Source organism: Rhinopithecus bieti, unplaced genomic scaffold (assembly GCF_001698545.2).
Source record: "Rhinopithecus bieti isolate Rb0 unplaced genomic scaffold, ASM169854v2 scaffold_22522, whole genome shotgun sequence".
In the NCBI taxonomy this organism is placed as follows: Eukaryota; Metazoa; Chordata; class Mammalia; order Primates; family Cercopithecidae; genus Rhinopithecus; species Rhinopithecus bieti.
Genome location: NW_016811454.1, coordinates 925,146 through 937,437, shown reverse-complemented (window position 1 = coordinate 937,437; position 12,292 = coordinate 925,146). Strand labels below are relative to the sequence as shown.

General features: G+C 39.0%; 1 protein-coding gene across 3 annotated transcripts in view; it reads left to right on the top strand.

Annotated features, from left to right (window-relative positions):
* The window catches only part of ADAM23 (ADAM metallopeptidase domain 23), a 177,287-nt gene that overhangs the window by 134,066 nt on the left and 30,929 nt on the right, over nt 1-12,292 (top strand). For all 3 annotated transcript variants that reach the window (XM_017893939.1, XM_017893938.1, XM_017893940.1), the window contains exons 19-21: nt 9,318-9,368; nt 10,091-10,154; nt 11,405-11,510. In XM_017893939.1, the coding sequence (XP_017749428.1) occupies nt 9,318-9,368; nt 10,091-10,154; nt 11,405-11,510 (221 nt within the window). The remainder of the gene's footprint in view (nt 1-9,317; nt 9,369-10,090; nt 10,155-11,404; nt 11,511-12,292) is intronic.

Sequence of the window (12,292 nt, the reverse complement as noted above, 5' to 3'; positions counted from 1 at the left end):
GCTGGTCGGGCTGCAGCAGCTGACCAGCACCGATTGTCCGGCACTCCCTAGTGAGATGACCCCAGTACCTCAGTTGAAAATGCAGAAATCACCGGTCTTCTGTGTCGCTCGTGCTGGGAGTTGGAGACTGGAGCTGTTCCTATTCGGCCATCTTGCTCTGCCCCATCTATTTATTTTTTAATATTACAATTTTATTTTCCATAAGTTATTGGGGTACAGGTGGCATTTGGTTACATGAGTAAGTTCTTTCATAGTGATTTGTGAGATTTTGGTGCATTCATCACCTGAGCAGTATACACTGCACCATATTTGTAGTCTTTTATCCCTTGCCCCCCTCCCTGCTTCCCCTAAGTCCCCAGAATCTGTTGTATCATTATTATGTCTTTGCGTCATTACTTAGCCCCACATATCAGTGAGAACATATGATGCTTGGTTTTCCATTCCTGAGTGACATCTCTTAGAATTAATAGTCTCCATTCTCAGCCAGGTCACTGCAAATGCTGTGAATCCATTCCTTTTACGACTATGTAGTATTCCATCATATATATATATGTGTATGTATATACACACACACACGCTACAGTTTCTTTATCCACTCGTTGATTGATGGGCATTTGGGTTAGTTGATGGTCATTTAAGTTGGTTCCAGGATTTTGCAGTTGCGAATTGTGCTGCTATAAACATGCATGCACAAGTATCTTTTTTGAATAATGAGGTCTTTTCCTCTGGGTAGATACCTAGTAGTGGGATTGATGGATCAAATGGTAGACCTACTTTTAGCTCTTTAAGGAATCTCCACACTATTTTCCATAATGGTGGTACTCATTTCCATTCCCACCAGCAGTGTAGAAGTGTTCCCTGTTCAACGTCTACTGTTTTTTTTTTTTTTTTATGGCCATTCTTGCAGGAGTAAGGTGGTATTGCATTGTGGTTTTGATTTGCATTTCCCTAACCATTAGTGATGTTGAGCATCTTTTCATATGTTTGATGGCCATTTGTGTGTCTTCTTTTGAGAATTGTTGATTCATGTCCTTAGCCCACTTTTGATGGGATTTTTTTTTCTTACTGATTTGTTTGAATTCATTGTAGATTCTGGATATTATTTCTTTGTCAGATGTATAGCTTGTGAAGGTTTTCTCCCACTCTTTGGGTTGTCTGTTTATTCTGCTGACTTTTCCTTTTGCCATGCAAAAGCTCTTTAGTTTAATTAGGTCCCAGCTATTTATTGTTGTTTTATTGCATTTGCTTTTGGGTTCTTGGTCATGAAATCCTGGCCTATAAGCCAATGTCTGGAAGGGTTTTCAGTGTTTTCTTTATAGTTTCCCGTCTTAGGTTTAAGTCCTTAATCCATCTTGAGTTGATTTTCTGTAAGGTTCTCACCTTGAGAACCTTATGAGGATCCAGTTTCACTCTCTTACATGCCGCTAGCCATTTATCCTGGCACCATTTATTGAAAAGGGTGTCCTTTCCCGCACTTTATGTTTTGTTTGCTTTGTCAAAGATCAGTTGGCTGTAAGTATTTGGACTTATTTCTGGGTTCTATATGCCATTGGTCTGTATGCCTATTTTTATACTAGTGCCATGCTGTTTTGGTGACTGTGGCCTTATAATTTGAAATCAGGTAATGCAATGCCTCCAGATTTGTTCTTTTTGCTTAGTCTTGCTTTGGCTATGTGGGCTCTTTTTGGTTCTATATTAATATTAGAATTGTTTTTGCTAATTCTGTGAAGAATGATGGTGGTATTCTGATGGGGATTGTGTTGAATTTGTAGATTGCTTTTGGCATTATGCTTATCTTCAAATATTGATTCTACCCATCCATGAGCATGGGATGTGTTTCCATTTGTTTGTGTCATCCATGATTTCTTTCAGCAGTGTTTTAGTGTAGAGGTTTTTGGACCCTTTGTTGGGTATATTCCTAAGTTTTTTTTGTTTTGTTTTGTTTTTTTGCAGCTTTTTTTTGTAAAAGGGGTTGAGTTCTTGATTTGATTCTCTGATCACTGTTGTTGTATAGAAGAGCTACTGATTTGTGTACATTATTCTTGTATCTGGAAACTTTGCTGAATTCCTTTTATCAGTTCTAGGAGCTTTCTAAAGGAGTCCTTAGGGTTTTCAAGGTAAACAATCATATCATCAGCAAACAGTGACAGTCTGACTTCCTCTTGACCAACTTGGAGGCCCTTTCTTTCTTTCTCTTGTCTGATTGCTCTGGCTAGGACTTCCAGTACTATGTTGAAGAGGAGTGGTGAGAGTGGGCGTCCTTGTTTTGTTCCAGTTTTCAGAGAGAATGCTTTCAGCTTTTCCCCATTCAGTATTATGTTGACTGTGGGTTTGTCATATATGGCTTTTATTACATTGAGGTATATCCCTTGTATGCCAATTTTGCTGAGAGTTTTAATCATAAAGGGATGCTGGATTTTGTCAAAATGCTTTTTCTGCACCTATTGAGATGATCATGTGATTTTTGTTTTAAATTCTGTTTATGTGGTGTATTGCATTTATTGACTTGTTTATGTTAATCCATTCCTGCATCCCTGGTATGAAACCCACTTGATCATGGTGGATTATCTTTTTGATATGTTGTTGGATTCAGTTAGCTAGTATTTTGCTAAGGATTTTAGCATCTGTGTTCATCAAGGATATCAGTGTGTAGTTCTCTTTTTTGTTTATGTCCTTTTCCTGGTTTTGGTATTAGGTTGATACTGGCTTCATAGAATGAATTAGGGAGGATTCCTTCTTTCTCTATCTTGTGGAATAGTGTCAAAAGTTTGGTACCAATTCTTCTTTGAATGTCTGGTAGAATTCTGCTGTGAATCCATCTGGTCCTAGGCCTTTTTTGGTTGGTAATTTTTAAATTATCATTTCAATCTCACTGTTTGTTACTGGTCTGTTCAGGGTATCTAATTCTTCCTGATTTAAGCTGGGAGGGTTTCATTGTTCCAGGAATTTATCCATTCCTTCTAGGTTTTCTAGTGTATATGTGTAAAGGTGTTCATAGTAGCTTCAATGATCTTTTGTATTTCAGTGGTATCAGTTGTAATATCTCCTGTTTCATTTCTTAGTGAAGTTTTTTTGGATTTTCTCTCTTCTTTTCTTGGTTAATCTTGCCAATGGTCTTATCAATTTTATTTATCTTTTCAAAGAACCAGCTTTTTGTTTCATTTATCTTAGGCATTTTGTTGTTGTTGTTTCAATTTCATTTAGTTCTGCACTGATCTTGGCTGTTTTCTTTATTCTGCTGGGTTTGGGTTTGGTTTGTTCTTGTTTGTCTAGTTCCTTGAGGTATGACCTTAGATTGTCTGTCTGTACTCTCTCAGACTTTTTGATGTAGGCATTTAGGGCTATGAACTTTCCTGTATTTGCTGTATCCCAGAGGTTTTGATAGGTTGTGGCATCATTGTCGTTTAGTTCGAAGAATGTTTTAATTTCCATCTTGGTTTTGTTTTTGATCCAATGCTCATTTGGGAGCAGGTTATTTAATCTCCTTTGCATGGTTTTGAAGTTTCCTTTTTGAAGGTATTTGCATGGTTTTGAAGGTTCATTTTGGAGTCGATTTCCAGTTTTATTCCACTGTGATCTGAAAGAGTGCTTGATGTAATTTCAGCTTTCTTAAATTTATTGAGGCTTGTTTTATGGCCTATCATATGGTCTATCTTGGAGAAAGTTGTATGCACTGTTGAATAGAATGTGTATTCTGCAGTTGTTGGATGAAATGTTCTGTATACATCTGTTAAGTCCATTTGTTCCAAGTAATAGTTTAAATCCATTGTTTCTTTGTTGACTTTCTGTCTTGATGACCTGTCTAGTGATGTCAGTGGAGCATTGAAGTCCCCACTATTATTGTGTTGCTGTCTATGTCATTTCTTATTTCTTTCTTTGTTTCTTTTTCTTTTCTTTCTTTTTTTTTTTTTTTTTTGAGACAGAGTTTCCTTCTTGTTGCCCCGGCTGGAGTGCAATGGTGTGATCTCAGTTCACTGNTACATCTGTTAAGTCCATTTGTTCCAAGTAATAGTTTAAATCCATTGTTTCTTTGTTGACTTTCTGTCTTGATGACCTGTCTAGTGATGTCAGTGGAGCATTGAAGTCCCCCACTATTATTGTGTTGCTGTCTATGTCATTTCTTATTTCTTTCTTTGTTTCTTTTTCTTTCTTTCTTTTTTTTTTTTTTTTTGAGACAGAGTTTCCTTCTTGTTGCCCCGGCTGGAGTGCAATGGTGTGATCTCAGTTCACTGCAACCTCCGCCTCCCAGGTTCAAGTGATTCTCCTGCCTCAGCCTCCCAAGTAGTGGGATTACAGGCACGTGCCACCATGCCAGGCTAATTTTTGTATTTTTCGTAGAGACAGAGTTTCACCGTGTTGGTCAGGCTGGTCTTGAACTCCTGACCTCAGGTGATCCACCCGCCTCGGCCTCCCAAAGTGCTTGGATTACAAGCATGAGCCACCATGCCTGGCCAACATTTCTTAGGTCTATTAGTAATTGTTTTATAAATGTGGGAGCTCCAGTGTTAGGTGCATATACATTTAGGATTGTGACATTTTCCTGTTGGACAAGGCCTTTTACCATTATATACTGTCCCTCTTTGTCTCTTTTAACCACTGTTGCTTTTGTCTGATATAAGAATAACTACTCCTGCTTGCTTTTGGTGTCCATTTGCGTAGAATGCCTTTTCCACCCCTTTACTTGAAGTTTATGTGAGTGTTTATGCGTCAGGTGAGTCTCCTCCTGAATGAGCAGATGGTTGGTGAGTTCTTATCCATTCTGTGCTTCTGTATCTTTTAAGTGGAACATACCATTACATTCAATGTTAGTATTGAAATGTGAGGTACCATGGTACCATTACTTTCATCATGCTCTTTATTGTCTGTGTGCTTTGGTTTTGTTTTTTGTTTTTGCTTTAACTTGTATTTTTGTTTTATAGGTCCTGTGTGATTTATGCTTTAAAGAGGTTCTGTTTTGATGTTTTTCCAGGATTTGTTTCAAGATTTAGAGCTCCTGTTAGCAGTTCTTGTAGTGGTGGTTTGGTAATGGAAAATTCTCTCAGCATTTGTTTGTCTGAGAACGATTGTATCTTTCTTTCATATATGATGCTTAGTTTCGCAGGATACAAAATTCTTGGCTGAAAACGGTTTTGTTTGAGGAGGCTGAAGATAGGTCCCCAATCCCTTTTAACTTGTAGAGTTTCTGCTGAGAAATCTGCTGTTAATATGATAGGTTTTCCTTTATAGTTTACCTGGTGTTTCTGTCTCACAGCTCTTAAGATTCTTTCCTTTGTCTTTACTCCGGATAACCTGATGACAATGTGCCTAGGTGATGATCTTTTTGCGATGAATTTCTCAGGTGTTCTTTGTGCTTCTTGTATTTGCATGTGTAGGTCTCTCACAAGGCCAGGGAAGTTTTCCTCAATTATTCCCTCTAATATGTTTTCCAAGCTTTTAGAGTTCTCTTCTTCCTCAGGTACACCAATTATTCTTTGGTTTGGTTGTTTAACATAATCCCAGACTTCTTGGAGGCTTTGTTCATATTTTCTTATTCTTTTTTCTTTTTCTTTGTTGAATTGGGTTAATTCAAAGACTTTGTCTTCAAACTCTGAATTTCTTTCTTCTACTTGTTCATTTCTATTGCTGAGACTTTCCAGAGCATTTCACATTTCTATAAATGTGTCCAAAGTTTCCTGAATTTTCTGTTGTTTTTTCTTTAAGCTACTATTTCCATGAATATTTCTCACTTCACTTCTTGTATCATTGTTTGGATTTCCTTGCTTTGGGCTTTGCCTTTCTCTGGTCTCTCCCTGAGTAGCTTAATAACTAACCTCCTGAAATTCTTTTTCAGGTAAATCAGGGATTTCTTCTTGATTTGGATCCCTTGCTGGTGAACTAGTATGATTTTTTGGAGGGTGTTGAAGAGTCTTGTTTTTGTCATATTACCAGAGTTGTTTTTTTGGTTCCTTCTCATTTGGGTAGGCTCTGTCAGAGGGAAGGTCTAGGGGTGAAGGCTGTTGTTCAGATTCTTTTGTCCCACGGGTGTTCCCTTGACATAGTACTGTCCTCTCCTTTCCTATGGATATGGCTTCCTGTGAGCTGAATCGCAGTGATTGTTGTCTCTCTTCTGGGTCTAGCCACCCAGTGAGTGTACGCAGCTCCTGGCTGGTACTAGGGGTTGTCTGCACAGAGTTCTGTCATGTGAACCATCTACGAGTCTCTCAGCTGTGGATACCAGCGCCTGTTCCAATGGAGGTGGCAGAGAGTGCAATGGACTCCATGAGGGCCCTTAGCTTTGGTGGTCTAATGATCTATTTTTATGCTTGTTGGCCTCCTGCCACAAGGTCATGCTTTCCGGAAAGCATCAACTGTAGTAGTGTGGAGAGGGATTGGCGGTGGGCAGGGCCCTAAAACTCCCAAGATTATATGCCCTTTGTCTTCCACTATAATCACCTCTTCAGTTTGTGTGGGAGTTGCATGAGGCCTGTGACTGCTGGCTTTCCCCCACTTTCCTGACAACCTGCATGACTCAGCAGAGGCAGCCATAATCCTCCTAGGTCGGGATCTGGGAATCTCACCCCCATCCCCCACAGCAACCACAGCAAGACCCGCCCAAGGAGAGTCTGAGCTCAGACACGCCTAGTCCTGCCCCCACCCGATGGTCCTAGCTTCAAGAAAAAAGGGCTTTGGTTCTTCCCCGGCCTGTGAAGTCTGCACACCCAATTGGTGCCCTCCCCCGAGTGATGGCCAGGAGGCTTCTCACCCAGTTCAAATTGTTACAAAGTTCAGCTAGAGAATTCCTTCTCCCTGTGGAGTTTTACCCCTGCTCCTCTGGCCACCCTCCCTATGGATCCCTGTGGTGTCTGGTAAGAATGGGCTGCTCGGGGACCCAGTGAACTCCTGAGCCTTTCTGCTGCTTCCTCTACCCCTGTATTTGGCTCGGCTCTCTAACTTGACTCAGCTCCAGGTAAAGTCAGAAACTTCTCCTGCAAACAGACCTTCAGCTTCTCCAGTGGGGGTGTGTGTTCCCCCTTCCGCAGTTGGGGCACTCACAGTATTTGGGTGTCTCCTGGGTCCTGCAGGAGCAGTCTGCTTCCTTCAGAGGGTCTGTAGGTCCTCTTGGGATTGCTGGTTTGTTCTTGCAGTCGATCTGGAGCTAAAGTTCACACTGCAGGCCTCCGCATGCTGCTCTGTCCAGAGCTGCAATCTAGTCCTGCCTCCTGTCCACCATGATCCCTGTCACTGGTTGCATTAGTTTTAGAGTGAGTGAATAATTAATGATAGTTGATTATTGAGAAAGTGATTGCATTTTGAGTGACTCTGGATGGATGAAAGAAACCACAGGGATTTCTGCTTTTGTGTAGTTGTGTATTTCTGCTTTTTAGTGCTGATCCCTTGAATACTCACCAGATTGAAAAGCTGTGGCGAATGAAACTTGTATGAGAGTCAGTTATTCTTTAGAAAGGTGTAGAACCAAAGCATTTGCCTTGGAATGTTAGGAAATTACTGCTTCTTAGGAATGCTAAATCAGTTCTGTTATCTTTCTGTGGTGAACTTGATAAATGGCTCAATATGTGCAGCATAGAATAACATAGTGGTATCTGGTTATTGGGCCATGCGTTTATGTTCTCTGGCTGTTCACAGTACTTGCACACCTGCCACATGCGTCGTGGTGTTGTAGGTAATAGGGCAGCAGTAGGAAACAAAACATAGAATCCTGCCTGCATGGAGCTCATATTATGATGGGGCAACAACGAACAAACAAGTAAGTAAGACATGAATTGTCAGTTCGTGATAAGTGCTTTGGAGAAGAAAAAAACAAAAAACAAACAAAAAAAAAAACAAAATTGTAGACTTCTCTAATAATAATAATAATAATAATAATAATAATAATAATAAAAAGCCCTTAAAGCCCTTATCCTAAATTGGCACAGCCCCAGAGAGTGCCAACATTGGAGGGGCTGCAGCTTTGAAGAGCATGGGTTCTACGAAGGCCTCTTTGGGATGATGATATTTGAGCAAAGCTCTAACAAAGGTCAGGGAATGAGCCATGCAGAAATCTGGAGTGACAACGGGAAAGCAAAGGCAAAGGCTGTGGGTGGCAGCATGCCTGGTGTGTCCACATGGAGTCACATCAGCCATGAGTGAGCAGAAAATGATGTCTCAGAGATGACAGGATGTGAGAGTTTAGGAGCAAATCATGTTGAGCTTGTAAGGTTGTTGAGTAAGTTGGGAAACAGAAGATCGATGTGATTTAGTATTTACCTTTTTAAAGAGATCACTCTGATAGCAATGTAAACTCTAAGGTGACTAGGGTAGAAGCAAGGGACTCAGGTGGAAGGCTGTTACAGTAATCCAGGTGAGAGGTGGTGGTGCCTTGGACAGGGTATGAGCAGTGGGGGTGGAGAAAAGGGGTCAGATTGGAATTATATTTTGAAGATAGAACTAGCAGGATTTATGGACAGACTAGATGGAGGGAGAGTGAGAGAGGAGAGGAATAGAAGATGACTATGGCCTTTGGCTTGAACAATTGGATGGAACATCATTTACTGAGAAGGTGAAGACTGAGGGAGGACCTCAGTGCACACTGCTGTTTCTTATTTATTTGCCATGCCTGCATATTTTTTTCTTTTTGTATTTGTTTTAAACACTGTAGCAGAGCCTTTGACTTGACCTTTTTACATTCTCTTAAATGTGGTCAATACAATGTACAGAGAGTAACTTTGGAGGGAAATGAAGTATTTCTTTTAAAAATGATTTGATACATAGACCTATAAAAAGCAATAACCATCACATCACAGACTGTTCTAGTAACATGTCTGTAGTTTGAAGAGGTCAGAACTATTAATATAATGGAGATATAGCACTTACTTTGCGTTGAAAGGCAAAGTATTTCTTCTGTTTCACTAAAGTAGCCTATAGGTAAAATGTCATGATGTCAAATGCAGATTTGACATTTTCAGAGAGCTGAGCAAGTTCTTGTAAATTAGTTTCTTGAATGTGTCCCTTCCTATGTACCACGCTGATTCATTTCCTTCATTGTCCATTTTAATCTCTTCTACTTTTAACTCTGTAGGCAAGTGAATGTGACTTGTTATTCTGGTCCACCTCACTATAAACAGAAGAAACATATAAAATGCATGCACTGTGTGGCCCTTATTTACGTATTTTACCAATAATAGCATAAATAATTGGAATTAATAATCTATGGAGTTGCATGTGTTTTTCTCAATGTTTCTAGTTATATATATCCACCATGCTTGCATTATATATAGTATACACATTATCTGAAGGTACCTAGCATGCTGAATATTCACTAAAAAGATAATATTTTGCAGTGCCCACCAAATCTTCATAAGCAAGACGGATATGCATGCAATCAAAATCAGGTATGCTGGGCTATAAATTTTAACTGTAATTTAAAAAGGATTCATTGGAAATTTTTTTCCTTTTTTGATCAGTATTAATATAACTTCAAAGGGAATTTTACTCAAGTAAATGATTATAGTGGGATTCTAATTTAGAGTTGCTTCATGTGATGCCAAATATTAAATATATTTACCTCTGGTGACAAATTGCCCAGATTAAGAGAGAAAAAAAAAAAAAAGAATGTAATGGCTGAAGAACTGGGAGTCTCATTTATTGAGTTGTGGCCATCTTTCAGTAATTTCAACCTGCCTGGTGTGGGAAAGAAAATATGACAATCTGTCATGAGTTTTTTTGTTCCCTGAAGCCATATTATAACCTACAGGTAAGTATCATTATGTCAGATGCAGAGCAGATTTGATGTTTTCTAACCATCCATACACAAAAGAACCTAAAAATCATTTTGGTTCTCTCACAGAAATATACCAATTTTTGTTTACTGTAAAATTTCAAATTTTAGATGTTTAGTTTACATTTAGAGAGCTGTACAATGAGTTCTGTTTAGAGTTTTAAATTTTTAACTGTTATTCTTAAGATGTTTGTGATTCTTATTGGTCACTATAAAAATATTAGAGTATGAAATGAAAAAACTTTATCCAAGTGAACCAGAAGGAGACATTGTAGTAAAAAGATTGGGGAAAACAAACTGACTCTGTGTGCCTCACATGTGTGCTCCTGTCCCCAGGGCCGCTGCTACAATGGCGAGTGCAAGACCAGAGACAACCAGTGTCAGTACATCTGGGGAACAAGTAGGTGGCATCTCCTTGCTTGGTGGTTACACATACCATTTTCTCTTATAGTGTTCTTCTCTGCCAGTCTTGCTGGGAGAGATGCACAGCTTGGAGTGATGTTTTTAAAAAAAATCTAGAAAGGATGAGAATAAAGAGAACTGTGAATCTTAGTCACAAAAACTATAGAAAACAATTGCTTAAGCTAGGCACTTGTCAGAACTGAGCAGTGCCATTTAGTGGCTGTGGCTCTCAGAGAAGGGGTGTTGCATTCATTTGCGAAGTTTGGGTTGAGTACAGTGTGATTATCCAGCCACTTGTGTGATTTATTTTGTACCTTGGCTTTAACATTTGACCCCCTTTTTTCCATTAACACACACAAGTTAGCTTTCTGGTTTTTACCCTGGGAAAATACCAGACTTATTTTTTAAATTTTATCATTTACTGTCTCACTTCAAAGTGAAGAGATGCATGTACTTCCTGAGATGCAGACAGGTACATGGCTATGATTCTTAGTACATTCCCTTAAAGTTCATGCACATATCCTCTTCCTGACATTTACATTGCCTTTCTAATAATATCAGTTCATGAGGGCCAGACGGGGGGAAGAATGAGAAATGAGTCTGCCTTTCTAGCCAAGGCCGGATTCACCCCAAAGGAAAAGAAAGCACACAAAAGGAAAACGGGGCTCCGGCACGAGTGATTTTAGAGTTTGGCAAATATCATTTATTTGACTGATTTACATTCAGTACTTTAGTTTTGACAGAGAAAAGATAATGGAGACATTTGTATTTTGAAAGATTTAATTATCAAAACTCTGGTGCCAACATAAAATCTCAATGGGCTACAACTTTGTAATAAATTTCCTAATATTGATATAAAACAAGATTAAGAATGTTAGTTGCCTGTGTGTCACTTCACCAATTCCTGCTGATAATAATCATTCGCACCTTCCATCCTCAAACTCACCAACAAGCATTGGAGAGAAATTTGTCTCAGGCTAAAACCAGTGTTGTGTTGGAACTTTTTCGTATTAGCCTGCGAGAGCCAATTGTTAAATTTTTAGGAATTTTGCAAGCCCGTGGACATCACGTTGAGTGTGAAATCAGCCATGGAGAATTTATGCCATGGAAACTTGCAAATGCTACAAATCAGGATGTTCTTTTTCCTTGTTCTGGAGAATCAGGTGTTAAACACTTACTGGCACATTACTGGTTATGGATAACAAAGAAAATGAAAATTAATTTTCTTCTCTTGCCTATCTCCAAAAGAGGCTGCAGGGTCTGACAAGTTCTGCTATGAAAAACTGAATACAGAAGGCACTGAGAAGGGAAACTGCGGGAAGGATGGAGACCGGTGGATTCAGTGCAGCAAACAGTGAGTGGTCAGCGCTGAGGGCGTCATCACTGGACTTGGAAGCCCTTATTATGCAAGTGCAAAATGAGCACAAAATAAATGCTAATGATTTTTTTCTAAGTGTTCACCTATTCAAAAATTTAAAGTATTTGTTTGTAATAGATATTATTATATCTAGAGGCAAATGGCTATAGATTAAACTGTTACTATGCTACAGAGTCATGCCATTTCTACAAAATTCAGAAAATTTCTCAGGTGCCACATTTTACTTCATTTTTGTTCTGACGAGATACTTTGCCAGAGCATTACAAATTAATACTAGCTTTTAATTTTCTACTTTTACTAGAATATATGGCCTATGAACGTAGTAGTATACATGTAGTTTAAAAGCAAACTATATAGACCATATATATTTTTGTGACGAACATGAAATCTTACTATTTTTTTTTTATCTTTTCACAAGTGTGGTAACATTTGATTTATTCAGATAGCTAATATTTACACTGGAGATTTTTTTCCTTTCCAAAAAGCATCTAGTTAGTACATATTAAAGGCATCTTTACTCAGGAAATGAAATGCTTTCAGAGCACATTGATATTTCTTTCTTTCTTTCGTTCGTTCGTTCGTTCTTTCTTTCTTTCTTTTCTTTTTTTTTTTTTTAAATCGAGACTGAGTCTCGCTCTATTGCCCAGGCTGGAGTGCAATGGCATGATCTCAGCTCACTGCAACCTCTTCCTCCTGGGTTCAAATGATTCTCATGCCTCAGCCTCCTTAGTAGCTGGGATTACAGGCACCTGCCACCA